The sequence below is a fragment of the Galeopterus variegatus genome, unplaced genomic scaffold (genome assembly GCF_000696425.1).
Source record: "Galeopterus variegatus unplaced genomic scaffold, G_variegatus-3.0.2 Scaffold526, whole genome shotgun sequence".
Taxonomy (NCBI): Eukaryota; Metazoa; Chordata; class Mammalia; order Dermoptera; family Cynocephalidae; genus Galeopterus; species Galeopterus variegatus.
Window position 1 is genome coordinate 407549 of NW_007726637.1, and position 19272 is coordinate 426820.

General features: G+C 57.1%; 1 protein-coding gene across 1 annotated transcript in view; it reads left to right on the forward strand.

Annotated features, from left to right (window-relative positions):
* The window catches only part of CILP2 (cartilage intermediate layer protein 2), a 7191-nt gene extending 6084 nt beyond the window's left edge, over positions 1-1107 (forward strand). The window contains exon 9 of the mRNA XM_008569752.1: positions 2-1107. Coding sequence (XP_008567974.1) covers positions 2-1107 — 1106 coding nt within the window. The remainder of the gene's footprint in view (position 1) is intronic.
* Positions 1108-19272: the final 18165 nt, after the last annotated feature.

Sequence of the window (19272 nt, forward strand, 5' to 3'; positions counted from 1 at the left end):
AACGGCGCCTGCCTCCCCGCCTTCTGCGACGCGGACCGTCCCGACGCCTACACGGCCCTCGTCACGGCCACCCTGGGCGGCGAGGAGCTGGAGCCGGCCCCCTCCCGGCCCCGTCCGCTCCCGGCCACCGTGGGCGTCGCCCAGCCCTACCTGGACAGGCTGAGCTACCTTCGGACCGACCACGATGACCCGGCTTTCAAACGCAACGGGTTCCATGTCAACCTCGCCAAACCCAGGCCGGGGGAGCCCTCCGAGGCCAACGGCCCCGTGTACCCGTGGCGCAGCCTGCGCGAATGCCAGGAGGCCCCCGTGACCGCCAGTCACTTCCGTTTCGCCCGCGTGGAGGCCGACAGGTATGAGTACAACGTGGTCCCCTTCCGCGAGGCCGCGCCCGCCTCCTGGACCGGCGATCTCCTAGCCTGGTGGCCCAACCCACAGGAGTTCCGGGCCTGCTTCCTCAAGGTGAAAATCCAGGGCCCTCAGGAGTACATGGTGCGCTCCCACAACGCGGGCGGCAGCCACCCGCACACCCGGGGCCAGCTCTACGGGCTGCGGGACACCCGCAGCGTGCGAGACCCCGCGCGTCCCGGCACCTCTGCTGCCTGCGTGGAGTTCAAGTGCAGCGGAATGCTGTTCGACCAGCGTCAGGTGGACAGGACGCTGGTGACCATCGTGCCCCAGGGCAGCTGCCGCCGTGTGGCGGTCAACGGGCTCCTTCGGGACTACCTGGCCCGGCACCCCCCGCCCGCGCCTGCAGAGGACCCAGCTGCCTTTGCTATGCTCGCCCCCCTAGACCCTCTGGGTCACAACTATGGTGTGTACACAGTCACTGACCAGAGCCCACGGCTGGCCAAGGAGATCGCCATCGGCCGATGCTTCGACGGCTCCTCCGACGGCTTCTCCAGGGAGATGAAGGCTGACACTGGCACAGCTGTCACCTTCCAGTGCCGGGAGCCACCAGCAGGCCGGCCCAGCCTCTTCCAGAGGCTGCTGGAGTCCCCGGCATCAGCACTTGGTGACATCCGCAGGGAGATGGGCCAGGTGTCCCGGGCACAGGCCCGATCTGTGGGTCCCCTCCGCACTCGGCGGGGCAGGGCCCGGCAGTGACCTGGGCCTGCGGCCTCACTCCCCTGCCTCATTCCAGACTCCTCTGTCCCCAGGAAGTCTCGGCCCCGCTTCTTCCTTCCCCAGGTTTCTGGGCCCCCTCTCCCCTCCCCTGCCCAGAATTTACAGTACAGACAAGAACTGAAAGTGTCCGATGGTGGAAAGGCCAGGCAGGCAACTGTTGGTGTGTGACCTGAAGTAACCTTTTCTCTGACTGTGGAGTCAGTGCCCTGGGATACCAGGGCCCAGAAAGCCATCTCTGACTGTGTATCTTGACCCTGATTTCAGATATTCTGCCCTGGGCATTTCTAACTTCTGGCATGAAGCCCCCTGTCTGTGCTGAGCTCAGTGCTTTAGCGGGTCCCCTCCTCTAAGCTTTGCTATTGGGGATATTTATTGAAAGGAAGCCTGGGGGGCTGGTTGTGGGTGTGAGTGGGGGTCCAAGCGGGGCCCAGTTGACGTTGGGAGGGGCATCTTGGGGGTCCCCATGTGGGGGAGTCTCTGAGGCAGGGGTAACAATTCTCACATGTTTGGTGCTTGGAGAATCCCCGGTGGCTGGGACAGGTGCTCCGGGGACTTAATTAAAAATGCTTTATTTCCAAATCATGGTACTGGGCTCTGGGGACTGAAGGCTGGAGACTTGACCTGCCTGGCCCAGATGCAGAAGCAGGCCGAGGTGCACATGAACACACGTGTGCAAGCAGCTCAGAGGCCTGCGCATGGCCATGGGCATACCTGGAGCAGATGTGTGGACCTCAGCAGACATGTCTGTGACACGTGTGTACAGAAACACAGGTGAGCTGTCCGAGCCTGCAGGGCCCTGACCATGGAACATGGTATCGGCTACTACTCTGGCCTGGCCAGCCTCATCAGCTGGGCCTGGCCATATGCCCAGGGACTACACTGGCAGGGGAGAGCCCAGGGCAGGTGGCAGCTAGGAAGGCCACTTCCTCAGTTGGGGCCACAATGGCCAAACCCTGGGTCCCACCCAGCTGAGGCCGGGCCACTCCTTGGCCACGTGTTGCCTGGACTGCCCAAGGCCAGGGTCTCAGCCCTGTGACCTGGCCAGGACCTTCAGTGTGGAGACAGCAGAGTCATGACTTGCCTGCACTCTGTGTGCGTGCAGCCATTCAGGTCCTCCCAGCACCCCACAGGGCAGGTGCTGTTCTGACAACACTCCACTTTCCAGATGGAGAAACTGAGGCCCTGGACCTGGTGTGAATCATGGCAAGGGTGGGAGCTCCCTAGATAACTCTGCAGTTCGAGCCTCTTTAGCACATGCCTGAAACACCCCTGGCCTGGAGATGTTGGGCCCTGGAAGGTGTCAATATGGCGTGGCTGGAGGGACCTTTAGGGAGACTAGGAGGAAAGACTTGTCCCTGGCTGTCCACCCCCAGAGTAAGGGTGCTGGTAGGGAGCGGGGGTCTGGAGTGTCACCTTAGCCTGCAGCATACTGGGGCCTCTGCAACCCTCCCACTCACTTCCCCTTCCATCACCCACCCGTCTACTTGCCCACCTGCCTGCCTGCCACATCCATCCCACCATCCACCTATCCAGTGCTTCATCTGCTCTGTGCCAACAACACTGGGGCCCTGAGAAAGCCCAGCCTTTTGGGGTGAGGGGCAAATGGGATCATACTTCCAGACCCCAACACACCCTTGGGGGCAGTACTCGTGGCCCCCAGGTCACAACCCACCCTGGCAACTCCCAACCCCTCCAGCACTCAGCCCTACCCTCAGGCCCTTCCTCCACTGGGAACACCTTCCTGTGCTCTGAGGCTAGACTCGGGGGACTGGAGGGATGGGGAGAAGCTGGCAAACCCAGGGCCATCAGCCCTGGTCTCCCAAAGTGGGCCCCAGGGCTCTGCTGAAGTCTGGGTCCTCCTCCTGCAGCAGGAGGGCGAAGCTGGCTGCAGCTTCCGGGCCCAGGGTGATGAGGTATCCGGCTCCACGACCAAGAACCTTTCACTGAGAAAGCGTGGGGCCGCAGCCACTGCCTGGCCTTGGGCAGCCAGTGGGTTGGTGGGGAGCTGCTGGCCCAGCCCTGCTCCCCTTCCTTAGGGCAGGTGGGATAGGGGGTGGGTGGGCATCCCCCTGAAGCCTCCTCCCCAGCTGCCATGACTGGGCCAGGAGTGAGCAGGAGCTCACGGAGGGAACTGGGCCAGGGAGGGTGTTTCAGGAGGAGGACACAGCCCAAGCTAAAGTGTCGCAGGGTGGCGCTGGAGCCCAGCTCCTCCCAACCCCTGTGGACAATCCGGTAAGAGGGCAGCATTTGGCCCCAATTTCCAGATGAAGCAACTGAGACTTCAAGAGAAGGAAACCACCACCCTGAGTTGACAGCCCTGTGCCTCCTGACCCTTCCTTTCACGGCCCATTGTAGCCCTTGAGCCAGGAGTCCCGTCCCTCCCTCCTGGAACACGGGCCCTCATCCACCTCCTGGTAAACCCATTCCACACCGCACCCACCCCCACATGCAAACTGGGGCTGCCAGACCACAGCCACTCGGTCTGGGGGGGGGGAGTGGGGGCACGAGACTCTCCCAGAGACCCCAGCTCTGGCCACCCTGGGGTCAGCTCAGGGCACAAGGAGGCCCTTGGCCCCGCCCACAGCATTTTAGACTTCTGTAATTTTAGAACCAGGGGTTCTTCAAATTCCTAGCACCACGATGGGGAGAAAAATCTTGGAACAGTAAAATGCTTAAAACAAGAGAGTCTTAAAAGCGCGAGAGTCCAAGAAGCGGAAGATAAAAATAAGCACACATTGAGTGCTGACTGGATGCAAGCCCCCCCACCCCGCAAGGCCTAGAGCACTTTAATGGCATTAAATGTATATTTATTGTCTTGGGGCCCCAAAATATGCTTTTAGGGAAGATGATTTTTACCCCCATCTTACAGCTGAAGGGACTTGCCCAGGGTCACACAGCAAATGGGGATTGTGGGCTGGGGAAAGGGCAACGTTTCCCAGAGAAGGTGACATAGGTGCTGAGTCTTGAAGGACGTGCACGAGTTTGCCAGGTGGGCAAGATAGGAGGAGCGTTCCAGGTAGCCTGAAAGGCACATGTGAAGGCTGGAGGAGGGAAACCTTGGGCAGACATGGACGGCAGCAGCAGGAGGGAGACGCACAGGGGAGGTGAGCAGGGCCTTGAATGCTGAGTTCTTCTGGAGGGCAGTGGGGAGCCACTGAAGGTGCTGGAGCAGGGGAGGGCTACGCAATTTCTCATAACAGACTCCCGTGGAGCTGTTGCAGGATTCAGCTTCTTGGAAAGTGTTTCATGCAACGGGGTCTGCTCCTCCCATGTGGCAGCCCTTGCAGGGTTCAAACCCTGCAGCTCAGCACCCCCATCCCCACCCCCAACCCCAGCCGCCTCCTGTCCTGGCTGAACATCCCTGGCTCCTCCATTGGGGCCTCATGGATCTGGCACGGCCACCCACCAGGCCCCGTCTGTCTCTCTCATCAGCCCTTGGAGTTGAGTATAATCCAGTCTCAGACCCCAACGACTGGAGCCAGCCTGGCAGGGAGACCCGCTTCAGTCAGGTGGGGAAAATGCTTGAGCTTTAATGGTGGAAACCCAGGCAGGGTGCCAACAGGGAAAGGGCAGTCGAGGTGAACGCTGATGTCCCACCCCCTGACCCTTCCCAGGGCAGGTCCTGGGGTGTGGGGTCTGGGCAGGTGGAAGGGAGGAGACCCCAGAGGTCAGGGAAGCAACAGACACTGACTTTTAGAGGGGGGTGAAGGGAAACACACCATCCTAGCCAGGGCCATGGCCACAGCCACTGTGGAGCACAGGGGATGTGTCACATAGAGCCAGACATGCCTGTCATTGGTCCCAAGATCATTCTGTCCTCATCATGCCCCGTCTCTGTCCCTTGCGGTCAGATACTCCCTCCTATACTACCCGACCACCTTTTTGTCACCCAATCGGTGACAGTTACCCTCAGCACAGCCACATAGGCAGTTACACCTAAAAAATGCACAAGGCTGGACACACGGGACACACCAGACACACAGGACATGCTGGACGCTGAGCCGCCCCTCGCAGCCACACGGGCAGACACATGCATCTGCAACACAAAGGCCCATGCTGCAGGGTCACTCACATCTGTGCTCACCTGTGCACAGTGTCTCCTTGACCCACCCAGATTAGCCCCACACAGCGGGACCCGCTTGACCCCCAGATACCTGGCTGGCCTGAGTCAAGCCAATTCCAACCCCCCACGACCCTCCCTGGTTCAGCCCCACTGAGCACACCCGGCCGCAACTGAGACAGGCAGCGCCTCCCACCCTCAGAGCTCTGGGGAGGGATAGACCAGGGGCAAGGGGCTGGGGGGGTTCGGCCCCGGCTGCTTTCCCAGGGAAGTCGTGAATCCCTTCCTGCTGACTCAGCCCTGGGGGCTGGCTGGGCCGGTGCTGCCAAACCTCAGGTATGTCCTCGAAGGCTGCCCGGCGGGAACTCCATGACACAGGGGCGGCAGTGGGAGGCTCCCCCTTTGTACTTGGCCCTTCCCTGGTTCTCAGACTGGAGCTGGAGCTTTAACGATGGCACTTAAGGCATGGGGACGAATGGAGGAGGCTGCTGCTGGCTGCCCGCTCCCCCTCCTCCAGCTGAGGGTCGGTGGAGGAATGAGCTCCCAGCCGAGCCAGGGTCTTCCAGTCCAACTGTCGCTCCTTCATCGAGGGGCCCGGCTCAGCCCACTCTCCCTGCCTCAGAAAGATGCCACCGTCTGCTGAGAGCTGACCTGGCTGCCTGTCTGGGGGCTCAGCACAGGGACACACACACAGAACGTGGGCACACACATGCTGCCATGGGATGTCTACCTGCAGACCTGGGGTACAGATATGCTTGATCATGCACAAACTCAGCCCCAGACCTGGCCCTCACAGAGCCCCAGTCAGAATGGAGAGGCAGAACCGGGCACAGATATCCCAGCATGTAGGGTCAGGCTTGGACCAGCAAGAGGGCCAGGGGCTGGGAAAACCCATAGGAGGGCCCAGGGAAGGCTTTCTGGGGAGAGGGCATTTTGATGTGGACTTTGAAGGGTGAATATGGGGTCGTCAAACCAGGATCAGATGTTCAAAGGCCTTGAATGCAGGTTTTAGAGTTTACCCTTTGCCTGTGAGGGTTTTGAGCAGGGGAGGGTGACGGTCAGACAAACCCCAACTCACCACCTCCTCTCGAGGACCCAGCCTCTGCCCTCAGGGGGCTTCCAGTCAGATGGGGGTGGCAGAGGCAGATTCAGCCATGAGGGAGAAAAGAGAGCTCATGTTTCTGCAGCACCTGCCATGCGTTGGGGTGGATCCTGTCAACAACGCTTTAAAGCAAGTTTCATTAGTATCTCCATTTTACACCTGGGGAAACCGAGGCTGAGCGAGGAAAGTCGTTTACCCAGAGTCCCACAGGGAGGCAGGGCTGTTCACCTGCAATCCCAGCCTCTGATCTGTAATTGTGGCTGCCGACCTGGCCCCAAGCTGACCCTAAAGTTTGCAGGCCAGAACGGCATAGCTCAAACAAGTCAACTTTGCCAAGGGTTGTGTCTCTGCCCATTCTGAGCAGGGTGGCAGGTCAGGGACACAAGTCCCCCTGAGGCTTTCAGCAAGATCATGCCCATCCCTTATGACTCAGCTGCTGAGTGGCTTTACTAGGGGGCTTCTAGGCAGAAGGATGTCTGGTTAAGGGCCTGGAGCTGCTTCTCCAGACTTTCTGGGAGGCCTGGGCCCCTGGCCTTGGCCCCTGTCTGCCGTCTGGCCCACATGAACATAAACACTTGGAAATGGCTGACCCAATGGAATCTAGGTTGTGGTCAGGCCGTGGCTGAAGAAGCCACTGGAAAAACATGCAGACCACAGAGCCAGGCCCAGCTTACATTTCACCAGGCAGGAGTGGCCTGCCTGGTGCCCAGAGCCGAGGAATGTCTGTTCTGTAGCCTTTGGAACCTGTTGTCTGACCGGGAAATCCAGCCGCTGAGTAGTGCCACCCTCAGTCCCCACTCATCAGGCTGTGACTTGCCTCCTGGTGTGTGCTTGGAGAATCAGGCCTCCCGGGTTGGTGCCCTGGCCCAGCTGCTGTTGAAGACCCCTGGTCTGCTTGCACAGCCCCAACGATGGGGAGCTCACCACTTCCCAGCCGTCATGCCAGGCAGCCAGAAGCCTCTAACTAGGCTGATTTCCCACAGGAAGCACTGGCTCCCTTGGCCACATCGAGGGGAGGTTGAGGTCAGTGCAGCCTGAATGCCCCACCTTCCCCTAGGGCCCGGCCCCCTCCTGCACCTCTGGATGTCCCCTCAGGCTGTTGGATTCAGCATGTCCCAAATGGACTCAAGTGTCTTACCCCGAAATGTGTTCCTCACCATGTTTCAGTGTTATCTGTCTGTCCATCCACCCTGAGCCATGGGCAGGGCCTGTGCATCCATTGAGCACCTGCTGGATGCTGAAGCACTTTCCTTACATCTCCTCACTGGGCTCTCCCAGTGAGGCTCATCCTGTCACTGCCCCACTTTACAGATGGGAAAACTGAGGCTCAGAGGGTTTACTTTGTGTCCTGAGGTTGCAGGGGCAGATTCTGGAAGTAGGAGCCAGTTCCCTGCTGGCATCATAACAGGGGCTTGGGAAACATAGTTGCTTCAGGCTGGGACAGCCCCTGGTGGCCAAAGGGGGAGCTGCAGCCTGGGCTCCTCGCCTGCCACAGCATCTCCAGCTTCTAGCTTGGGTTACTCCCCTGCTCACACACCCTCCATGGCTCCCATGGTCCCCTCTGCAGGGGCAAGGGGACTGGGTCAACCCCTGCTGGGTCACCACAGAGACCCCTGAATGCAAAATGCTGTCTCTTGAGTCAGACCTGGGTCTTGCTCCCCCTCAATCTTGCAGCCTCAGTTTCCCCAGCTGGCGACTAAACCAACAATGGCCTCTTCCTCTTCAGGTCTTGGTAGACGCAGGGCTGGCATGTAGGAGGTGCTTGGTGACTACAGTGGTCACCCTCAGTAAGAGGCAGGAGAGGGGCAGGTATTTGAATTGGGGTGTCCCAGGCAGCCTCAGTTCCCCTCCATCAGCTACTGCTGTCCCCCAGGTGGGCTTTGCACTGGTGTTAGGTGTAGGGAGGGCGTTAAAACTCCCCAAGGCACCCAAATCAGGGCCTCAATGTCCTCACCAAGGTTTGGGAGCCTCCAGTCTTCCTGCAGGATTCTGGTGTGTTGGGCCTTGAAACACTCCCGGGAGTCCTAGGGGAACAGAAATTCGTTTTCTAGGGATTGGGAATGGGGTCTCACCAGGCACTGATGAAGGGGTCCTTGGAACTTCCACCCTAAAACCTGATGTGGGGGACCTTGAAACTGTATGTGGGGGACCGTGAAGCTGCCAGTGCTCACCTAATCTGGGCCTGAACATACTCTGTGACTGGATTTGGGTGCCCTCTAAATCTTCTCATGAGTGGTCCAGGGGATCTGGAAATTACTACTAGGGTTTGGGTATGGATCGTCTCCGAATTCCTATGGGGGGAGTCCTCGAAACTCCCACTTCGAGGGAGTGTGGACGTGGCCATTCTTGGAGGATGCAGACTGAGGTGCAGAGATGGTCGGAGGGGAACCCGAAAGGGGCTCGCACGTCAGCCCCACCCACCTGGTCCTGGGGAGGCGGTCCGGGGACCAGGAACACCAGCCAACCTCCCCGCCCCCCAGTGATGAGAGCCCCACTTTCGGCCTCTTCCTTCTGTCCCAGATGACCTGGATGGCACCCCTGGAGGTGGAGAAAGCACAGGGGGGGAGCAGAGGAGCTTCAGGGCGAGAAGGAGCTGGCCAGGGTCAGGGGTCGAGGCCAGCGCAGTGATGGGGCTGGACCAGATGAGGGGAGGAGCCAGTGTCAGGGTCATGAGTGGAAGGGACAAGGCCGAGGTTCCAGAGAGCGGCTGGGGCCAGGTGAGGGGCGGGTCCGGGTGGAGCGAGACCATCCCACTGCCTGCCCTGCCCCCTGCTGACCTCTCTCAGGACACATCGCGAAACTAAACCAGAAGCTGCAGAAACGTCGACCTGGTGACGACCCTGGGGTGACAGATCGGAGACGCCCGGCTCCCGCACAGGCCACGCCTCCTCTCACCCTCCCCGCGCAGGCCACGCCTCTTCTCACCCTCCCCTCCCCGCGCACAGGCCACGCCTCTTCTCACCCTCCCCTCCCCGCGCACAGGCCACGCCTCTTCTCACCCTCCCCTCCCCGCGCACAGGCCACGCCTCTTCTCACCCTCCCCTGCACAGACGTCCTGACACCTGCTGCTGATGGGAGCGGGGGTGGCCTGAGTCCTGGGCGGAATGGACGGAGATGATGCGGGAGGTGTGGGGTCAGTTCAGTTCTGGACTGTCGGGCTTGGGGTGGCCCTAACACAGCTGGATGGATGAGTCACATTCAGGGGAGAGGTCTGGTCTGGGGGTAGAAATTGGGACGTCGGGAAAGGCCAGGATCGAGCGGTGACTGCTGGACCTCCAGCGTGGTGTGAACGCGGCTCACGGTTCAGAGATTCGGAGCTGGGCCTCTTGGGGTGGTTTAATTCAAGGTATTCCCTAGACCAAATTCTGCACACAGTCACTTCATCAACACTCAGTGCTGCACTGTTCAGACAAGCCTGCACCATGGCCCATGGCAGTAATGGAGCTGGAAAGAGGACAGGAGAGCAGAGGAGTCACCGGGATACCCCTGACCTCGCCCCACCCCCCAATTGGGGACGCTGGGGCTCAGAGGCCCCCAGCAGGGAGGGAGCGGCAGAGCGGGGGCTGCTGTTGGTGCAGTAGCCGCTCCCCCATCCAAGGGGGACACGTCCCCAGACCCCTAGTAGGTGCCTGAAATTGCAGATAGGACCGAATCCTATATAGACGATGTTTTTTCCTGTATGTACACACCTATGATGAAGCTTAATTTATAAATTAGTGGTAGGGGCTTAGCTCAGTTAGTCAGATCATGGTGTTATAACACCAAGGTCAAGGGTTCGGAGCCCCGTACTATCCAGCCGCCAAATAAATAAATAAATAAATAAATAAAAATACGTAAAGGAGGCACAGGAGGAGATTAATAACAATAACTAATAATAAACTAGACAAGTTACAATGTACTGTGATAAAAGCTACGCGAATGTGGTCTCTCTCTCAGAATGTCTCGTTGTATGTAATATTTTGGGGTAACTGGAACCTGGGAAACAAAACCACCGATGGGGGTCTCCGGTGCACCCGCTCAGGAGGGCAGTTTTCTAGAATCTGTCCATATTGCACGTGCACACACCCTTTGCCCCGTCAACTTCCCGCTAAGAATCTCTCTACAGATACTCGTGTATGTGTGAAAAATGGTAAGGCATTCATTGCCATGTATTTTATAATTGCAAAGAAGTGGAAACAACTTCAATGTCCATCAGTTGGGGTCTGTTCAAGTCAGAGCCAAAATGGCTCTTCTCTGTGATGTGTTAGTGTAGAGCAGGGGACAGTGACATTTGTATATGTTTTTAATGGGGGAGGGGCTTTTCCAAATATCTCTAGAAGACGACACTGGTCACACCCGTGGCCTCTGGGGAGAGAACCGGGGGGCTGGGGGTTGGCAGGAGAGGGGTGGTCTCACTTTTCTCTGTGTACCTTTGGACAGTGTGCATTAAAAATCCCGGAGAGGTTGGTGTGGGCAGGGGAGTGGGAGCCCTCGGAACTCTGCCCGCGCCCCTCAGCCAGTCCTGTGCATTATCCCCCCGCTCATCTGGGGCGTGGAGCGCGTGATCAGGGGTTTCACCTGAGAGGGGGCTCGCCTGGAGCGGGGACTGGAGGCCAGGGCACCTGAGGAGATGAGTGTCGGGGTGGGGTGACAGGTCCAGCCGCTGTGTCCCACCGTCGGCCACCAGGGGTCGCCCCAGGCCCTGCTGAGAGCCCAGAGCCTGAGGCCTGTGGACCTGCCTCTCCCGGGGCCATAAGTCCCCTCCCTGTGCTACTGGGGGTCCAGGGCTGCTCCACGGGAAGAGCCGGGTTCAGGGAAGCAAACGGGACCCCTGGCATTAGTGCTGCGATTGCAGTCGCCCTTCATATCCACGGGTTCCGCATTTGTGGGTTCAACCACCCGCGGATCTAAAATATGTAGGAAAAATTAAAAAATGACAACACAACAATAAAAAAATACAGTATAACACCATTTCCATAGCGTTTATATTGTATTAGGTATTATAAATAACCTAGAAATGATTTAAAGTACACAGGAGGATGTTCCATGCAAATGCGACATCACTTTATATCAGGGACTTGGGCCTGCTCGGACTTTGGTGTCCCCTGGGGTCGTGGAACCTATCATCCCCCACGGACACTGAGGGACAACTATATTATCACATGTGTCCCCGGCATCGCATCTGACCTCCCCACCCCAGGCCCCTTCCCTCGTGTGACATTTGCATACGTGTATCTTTTTTGGATATAATTTGCATGATTTACTTACTTGAATTAAATCTGTGTGGCATCTGCATATCTCTCCATACATTTGTGTTGCTTCTAAGAGCCAGTGTGGTGGGTGACAGTGATGGGGCAGCTGGGTGTGCTGGGCCACCTCGGGTAGGTGGAGCTTGTGCCTCCCCCTTAACCGGGTTCCGTGACATCACATGTCACCTCAGTTCACTGAGGCAGAGGCCACCCTAACCTGCGCAGGGATCCAAGCAGCTGGACACAGGACCGGTTTGGAGTCTCGAGTTGAGGGGGCTCCTCCCAGGGGTCTAGGTGGCATCTGCATGTTCGCCAGCTCCCGGGGGGACTGATGCTGCGGCCAGTTTCCTGGGGCTGCTGATATTCTCGATCCGCGCACCTTAACCTCGCCCGTCCCACCGAGGGAGGAACCTTTCTGACGTCCCTCGTGCAATTGGCAGCGTGTCCAGAATTGGTTGGAGATGCGAGGGCTGGGCTGTAGGTTGGAGGGTTTGAAATGGTGGCGCAATACCTGGAGTGTGTGATCCTGACGTCCCATGGGGTGGGCTGAGACGGGATGCGGGGCTGTCACCTCTTAGGTTCCTACTCTTGGAATAGAGAGAACTGGAAGGTGAGGGCTGCTTCCAGTCTCAAAAGGCACATCCAAATCTGTAGGAGCCTGAGTTCAGGGAGCCAGGGGACCTGCATTTAATTAGGGTCACTAAGGAAGATTCAAACGGCATGATTTCCAAAGAACAGCACACACCCACATAAACAAATAGGCAGGGACACTGGCGCAGCCTTGAAGGGACACACACGGGCCCACGAGGACGTTGATCTGTGCAGGAATCACCAGCAGATGCCAAAACCAGTGTAAACTTTGAGGAGGGAGTTCAGTGCTATTCTCACCCGCCTCCCTCAGCTGAAGAATTGGGGAAACTGAGGCACAGGGCAGGACCCTGGGTATGTGTGTGCAGGCCCTCTGCCCCAACAGCCACAGCCCAGCCAGCCAGAGCCCGAGGCAGGACTGGGGTCCTGCACCCCCGCGCTGCCCTCCACGCCTGTTTCCCCCTCTGGACCAGGCAGAGCAGTTTTCCCTGCCCTGAGGGCTGGGCCCAGCGCTGAGGATGGTGGCCATGCAGGGTGCGCTTGCAGAGGGTCTGAGGTGGTGTGTCCCGTTCTGCCCATGAGGACACTTGGGCTGGGGACCTCCCAGGGCCTGTTGGAAGATCTGCCACATCACATGCTCTTTTCATAACGACTAGAGCATCACAGCTGGGGATGTGGTGACGTTCCTAGAGTCCCCACGTGCTGACACTGGCTGGGGCTGTCTGTCCCTGCAGGTGGCAGTGGCAGAATTTCAGCAAGCAGGACACAGAAGTGCTGAGTGACTATTTTCATTCCCATCTGAGCAACCCTTACCCCAGTGCAGAAGCTGAAGAAGAGCCGGCCAGGAAGGGTGGCATCACGGTCTCCCAGGGGATGGCCTCTCCTGCCACACCTCCCTGTCCCTGGAAAGGGTGGAAGGTTAAATCCCATGAGGAGGATCCCAGGGAAACTAGTTAAATATGTGCTGTTAGTCCGTTTCTGTTGCTTATAACAAAATACACGGAACTGGGAAGTCTGTAAGAAAATGAAATTTATTGCTTATAGTTTCAGAAGCTAAGAAGTTCAAAGTCCAGGGGACACATGTGGTGAGAGTCTTGGTGGTGGCGACAGTGCCCCAGGGTTGTCACATGGCAACAAACGGAGAAGCAGAGAGACCAACCTCTCATGTGCTCCTCTTTTAAAGCCCTCACAAGCACACCCCGACCACCATTTTTAATCTGTTCACTCCGCCTGGTCCCATCATCTAATCTTGTCTCCAAGGCCTCACCTCTTAATGACCTTAAGTGAATTTCCCACCCTCTTTACACTGTGACAGTGGGGATACATGGGGGGGGACATTCAACCCAAGACACGTGGAGAGACACAGGAGCCAAGTGTCCAGGTCCGAGTCGGCCTGACTAGGCCCAGAGCTCAGCTCTGCACTATGAACGTTCAACTCGGGTGGGCGCTGTCCTCCCTCACCTGTGACCCAGGCATGCAGTGTACCCACTTGGAGCCCTGGGGACTCACCGAGGGCTGTGGGTAGAATGGGAGGCCACTGAGGTGATGCTGTGGAATAGTAGCTTTGTGAGGTAACCTAGGTGCAGGGTGAGGTCCCTGACATAATGGGTTTAGAGGGTGAGGACCCTGAGGTGACGGAGGTGGACTGAGATGTCCCTGAGGGGATGGAGGTGGACTGAGATGTCCCTAAGGCAATGTTGTGCAGGGTGAGGTCGCTGATCCTGTCAGCCAGCTGCTGGTGTCCTCTGGAATGGAGGCAAAGGAGAGGAGTGAAGGTCCAGAAGCCAAGGCAGGCTGCAGGGGTGGAAGGTGCAGGCGTCAGTGTGAGCAGCGACGCTGTGCACCGCTGTGGTGCAGTCTCCTGCTCACGCATGTGCAGCTCCCCTGCCTCAAGGCAGCAGTCATGACAGGTGCTGACACGTGGCAGGTACTGGGTCACTGGATGTCACTCTGACCCTCTGAGGTGGTTCCACATCTGAGCTTTAAAGTTGGAGGTGCTGAGTTTCTAGCCCTTGGTCCCTGTGCTGTGACCCCAGCTGATGCTATGTCCCACTGCTGCACTGTGACAGGGAGGACTCGGGAGCCCCTCGGGGCCACACAGGCAGCTAAACATCACGGGGGTCCCAGTGACATCTGACTCCGCTCACCTGGAACTGCTTTGGTGTCCTGAGACAGAAGGCCAGAGCCAAACCAAGGGCTGCACCTGTGGGTCTTCTTGGCCCCGAAAGAAGCATGAGGCGCAGCTGCCACTCAGCCACCCCGACGGTTGTCTGCAGAACGGCCAGATGCACTTTGGGGCCACCGCAACCCAGGACCGGGGTCTCCTGAGAGTGATGGGTCTGGGGTCGAAGACTTCATCTGAAGAGAGGGGTGGTTGCAAGCAAAGGTTTGGAAAGTACAGGCCACATTCCCGTGAGTCCCCCTCTGTGTGGCCTGGGCCAGAATTCCAGGTTAGGAGCCCCTCCTCACTGATGTGTCCGCCAGGTCTCAGGACATCCTAAAATGAGGACAATTAGTTCAAGGGGGAGTTCTGAATTTGGGGTGCAAGGACAGGTCAAGGGGGAGGGAGAGCACGCTTAGTGCAGCAGGGGTCGGCCAAGGCCCAGGGGTGTCTTCTGGACAGAATCGGCACAGCTCAGGCTGAGGCAGCCCCAGGGAGACGGGCAGGAGAGCCGAGCTGATGGGCAGGGCTGCAGGGGACACTGGCCAGCTGCAGCTGCTCGGCCATAAGGGCCACGGGCCCGGGCAGGGAGTGGCTGTGGCTCCCGAACCACAGCAGGGGCGAAGGTGCCGCTCTATGGAGCTGCCTGTGGGGGCCGCTCCCCCTGAAGGTGGCGGGTCCTGGCCAGGGACCTGCTCTCCCAGCCACTGCACCCCTGACCCCACCAGCAGCCAGTCCAGCCTCCTTGACTCACCCACACTAAAAGTTTGTTGCTTGTTCTGCTAAAATGCTAATTGAACTCAATGCAAAAAAGCGTTTGCTGCCGTTCTCTGCAAACTTGGTCCACAGACAAGTTCTGGAGCATTTTCTGGAGATCCGTGGAAGCCAAGCACTTATTCTGGGCTGGGTTAAGAGGAGGCGGCCCTCGCACCGGGAGGCAGGAAGAGAGAAGACGCTGTGCTAGCAGCGGGGAGCACACACAGGCTTTTTCTTTTTACGGTTAATATTGAGAGGATAATGCTGGGTCATTAAAGAAAAATTGCTTCAAGGAGCAAGGTCTGCCATGATCCTACACTGTCACTCAGCTGTCTTACTTCTGTCCGTCACACCGTGTGTTCATTTCACAGCAGTGACAGATGCTTACCTGGGGATGTGGAGGGGGTTCCAGTTCTGCGCCGCCCTGTACAGGCCACAGAGGATGTCTTGGTGCCTGTAGGAAGGGGCTGGCCCAGGGGTGCTCACCAGGGCGATTCTGTCCCAGGGAACATTTTCGTTGTCATGACTGGTGGGGGTGGGTGGAGCCCAGGGATGCTGCTCAACACCCTGCAATGCGCGGGACAGGCCCAACCGCAGAGAATAATCCAGCCCCAATCTGCCCAGGGTGACAAGCCCCACCCTGGGGGGCCTCGGAGGGTGTCTGCAGTCAGACCCGGTCCACATTCCATCTCAGCTCCGGCCTGGCTCCTCAGCTCGCAGACTCTGCTTTCGTACGGCCTGGTGTGATGACAGCTCCTTCCCAGGTCATCATGGGGATTAATTAAAGCAGCATGTGGCAGTGCCTGGCTCGGCGCGTGGTACATTCCAGCTGCCCCATCAGAGCTGGTCCCTGTCATCGGTCAGTAAGTTTTGGATTCCATCACATTCTTTCCCGAGACTGAACTCCCGGAGTGGGGCTACCGGGTCCAAGGGGATGCCCACCTCTCTGGCTCTCGCTGTCTCTAAAGAGGAATGCAGAATGTCCCCTGTCACCTGTCGCCTGCTTCTGCTGTGAGCAGCAAGTGGTGCTGGTCTGCCTCAGCGCATCACAGACACTCTTGTTTTCCTTCCAGCTCCTTCCCCGGCCAAGGTCCAGCAGCCCCTGGTCCTTAGGCAGCAGAGGTCGTCCCTCTCCTCTAAGACACGCTGGCTCCACGGTGTCCTCCACCTGCTGCAGACACTTCCCTGGGTTCATGGTTCAGTCTGCGCCACCTTCTGTCCTGGTCTCCCAGCTGTCGCTGGGAGCCTGTTTCTCTGCGCCGGTGAGAGCGACGGGCACCTCAGGGGGTGCCCACAGTCTGTTCTTATTGTGTCTCATGCTGGGTCAGCTTTTCCAGAGACTTCTCTGTGTGTCAACAGGTCTCCAAATGGTTTGGCAACAAAAGAATCTGGTATAAAATGAACATGGGCAAGTTTCAGGAAGAGGCCATCATTTACACAGGCAACACGGCCACAGATGCCACCGAAGCTGGGGTCCCGGGGAACCCAGCCAACCGCCCACCAATGCCCAGCTCTGGAGAGTGAGGCCAGCCTGGCCCAAGGACAGTTGTCACCCATGCATAGTGAGGACCACTGATGGGCATCTGGGGAGGTGCTGCTGGGAACACACCTCCCCTCCTGGCTGGTCACTGCCTGCCCCGCTGTCCTTTGTTTAAACCGGGAGATTTGTGTCCTCGTTGGCTGTGATGCCAACTGACAGCTGCCCGCGGGCCTTGCAGGTAAGAAAGGTCGTGAGCGGTGTGGGGAGGAGTCCCCGCTTGCCTCCTGCCTAGCATCTTCCCCGACACAGGGCAGTTGCGGGGGCCACTTTTTTGGCCAAGGCGGTTCAGCCTGCCACTCGTCCTTACCCCTTCCACCTCTTCCAGGTTCCTCTGGTCCCTTCCCGCTGACCAGTGCCAGGGACACATTTCTGGCATTGTGGATGCTGGCCTGTCTTGGGCCCCCTCTGGGGGAGCCAGCCTGCAGGCCCAGGTGAGTCCCCAGGAGCAGAACGGGCCATCTTGACAGCCCCTCTCACCTCCACATGGCTCCCCAGAGGTCCCGCACTGCATGGTCCATGTCGTGGTGACTGGGTCGGCTGAGTGTCTGCAGGGCACAACTCTGTGGGGCCCAGTCTGCGAGGATGGTGCCCTTCACCTCCTCTTCTGCCCGGCGCAGGGTGAGGCCCCAAAGGAGGGCTCGGGTGGTGGACGGGAGGAGCCCTCCCTCCCGGGGAGTGTGGGCAGCAGGAGGTTCTGTCCCGGGAGGGGGTGGCAGGGCTGGGAGGAGGCCTGCTGGGCTCAGATCCGCCACATGCACGCACGGCGCCATCAGGCCAGGTCAGGAGGGAGGGTCTCGCGCTGGAAGCGCACTGGCTGCTCTGAGCAGAGGCTGCAGGTGCCCGGTGTGGCCATTGCGAAGGTCCGTTTGGGTGAGTGGGAAGGAAATGAGCCAGGGATCTCGGGCACCCAATGTACCCTCTGGAACCTTCTCAGAGTGTAGAGCAGCATGCCCATCCCCCTACCCAGTCTCCCCTGATGGTCGTGGGCCTGACCCCACTTGCCAGGGAGGCTGGGGGTGGGACTGGTGGGAGCCCCATGTGGGGAGTGTCCTGTGCGTAGGCACAGAAGTGACCTCGTGAGGCTGTGCAGCTGAGCCAGGGCAGTGCATGCCCACGCCATCCCTGCAGGGCAGCTGCCCTCCTATCACCATGGCAACTCCAGCAAGTGCAGACATTGCAGTGTGGCTATCACATGACACAAGCTGCATTCGTTTAGTGTGGAGTTACTGACACATAATTACATACAATAAAATTCACTCCCTTCAAGCGTGAAGTTCAGTAGCTTGTAGTAGATGCACAATGAGTAAACATCACCACTAATGCCAGAACACTGATTTCATCAACATGAAAAGAAACTGTCACCTATTAGGAGTCACTCCACGTTCTCCCCTCCTTCCACCCCCAGCAGCTGCTAATCTTTCTGTCCTGATAGATTTCTCTCTTCTGGACATTTCATGCAAATAATGTGGCCTTTCGTGCCTGCCTTCTCTCACACAGCATAATGTTTTCAAGGTTCATCCAGGTTATAGCATGGATGAGTAGCTATTCCTTTTTATGGCCAAATAATATTCCTTTGTATGGATAGACTACATTTTGTTAATCCATCTCTCGATGGACATGTGGGTTATTTCCATTTTTTGGCTAAAATGAACGATGCTGCTATGAGCACTCATATAATAGATTTTATGTGAGCACATGCCTAGGGAGTAGAATCGCTGGGGCAGATACTAACCCCACGTTTCACTTTTTGAGGAACTGCCTAAAAGTTCTGCCAAGCGGCTGTACCATGTTACATTCCCACCAGCAACGTATAAGGGTTCCAGCTCCTCCACATTCAATGTCAATGTCCGTTTCTTTCACTACAGCCATCCCAGTGGATATGAGGTGGGAGTTCATTGAGGTTTTGATCTGCATTTCCCTAATGGCTAATGATGCTGAGCATCTTTTCACGTGTTTATCAGCCATGTGTATATCTTCTTTGGAGATATGCCTGTCCGATCCTCTCCCTGTTTTTTAATTAGTTGTCTTTTGATCACTGACTTGTAAGAATTCTTTATATATTCTGGATATTAGACTTATCAGATATATGTGTTACAAATCTTTTCTCCCATTCTGTGGATTGTCTCTTTACTTTCTTGAGAGTGTCCTTTGAAGCACAAAAGTTTTTCAGTTTTTAATCTTTTCTGACAATAAATAGAAAAAAAGGAAAAAAGTTTTTCATTTTGATGAAATCCAATTTATTTTTTCTTTTGTTATATGTGCTTCTTTGTGTCACATGCAAGAATCCATTGCCTAATTCAAGGTTGTGAGATTTATGCCTATGTTTTCTTCTAAGAGTTTTATATTTTAGGTCTTCGTATACAGTTTTATAGTTTTAGGTTTATAGCGGAAAGTGTAAGGAAGCAGGTTTGGGGGTGGAGAGTTTGGAAAGGAGAGTTGGGTTGAAGCCAATACTAAAAATCTATAGGAAAATGATTGAGAGTCCTATAGAAAACACAATGAAAGCATAGACCTTTAATTCCCTCCACCCTCATTTATTATTTATGGGACAAACTTTTATTGAGGAACTATTACATGCTCTCACTGTATCAGGAGCAAGGAACATGAAAATGAACAGACCATAATCCACATTCTGGCATCTACCCAGTATGTCATAGCTCCTAATTTTGGTTATTATTTACTTTTCCAAACTATGGAACAATCTGCTTG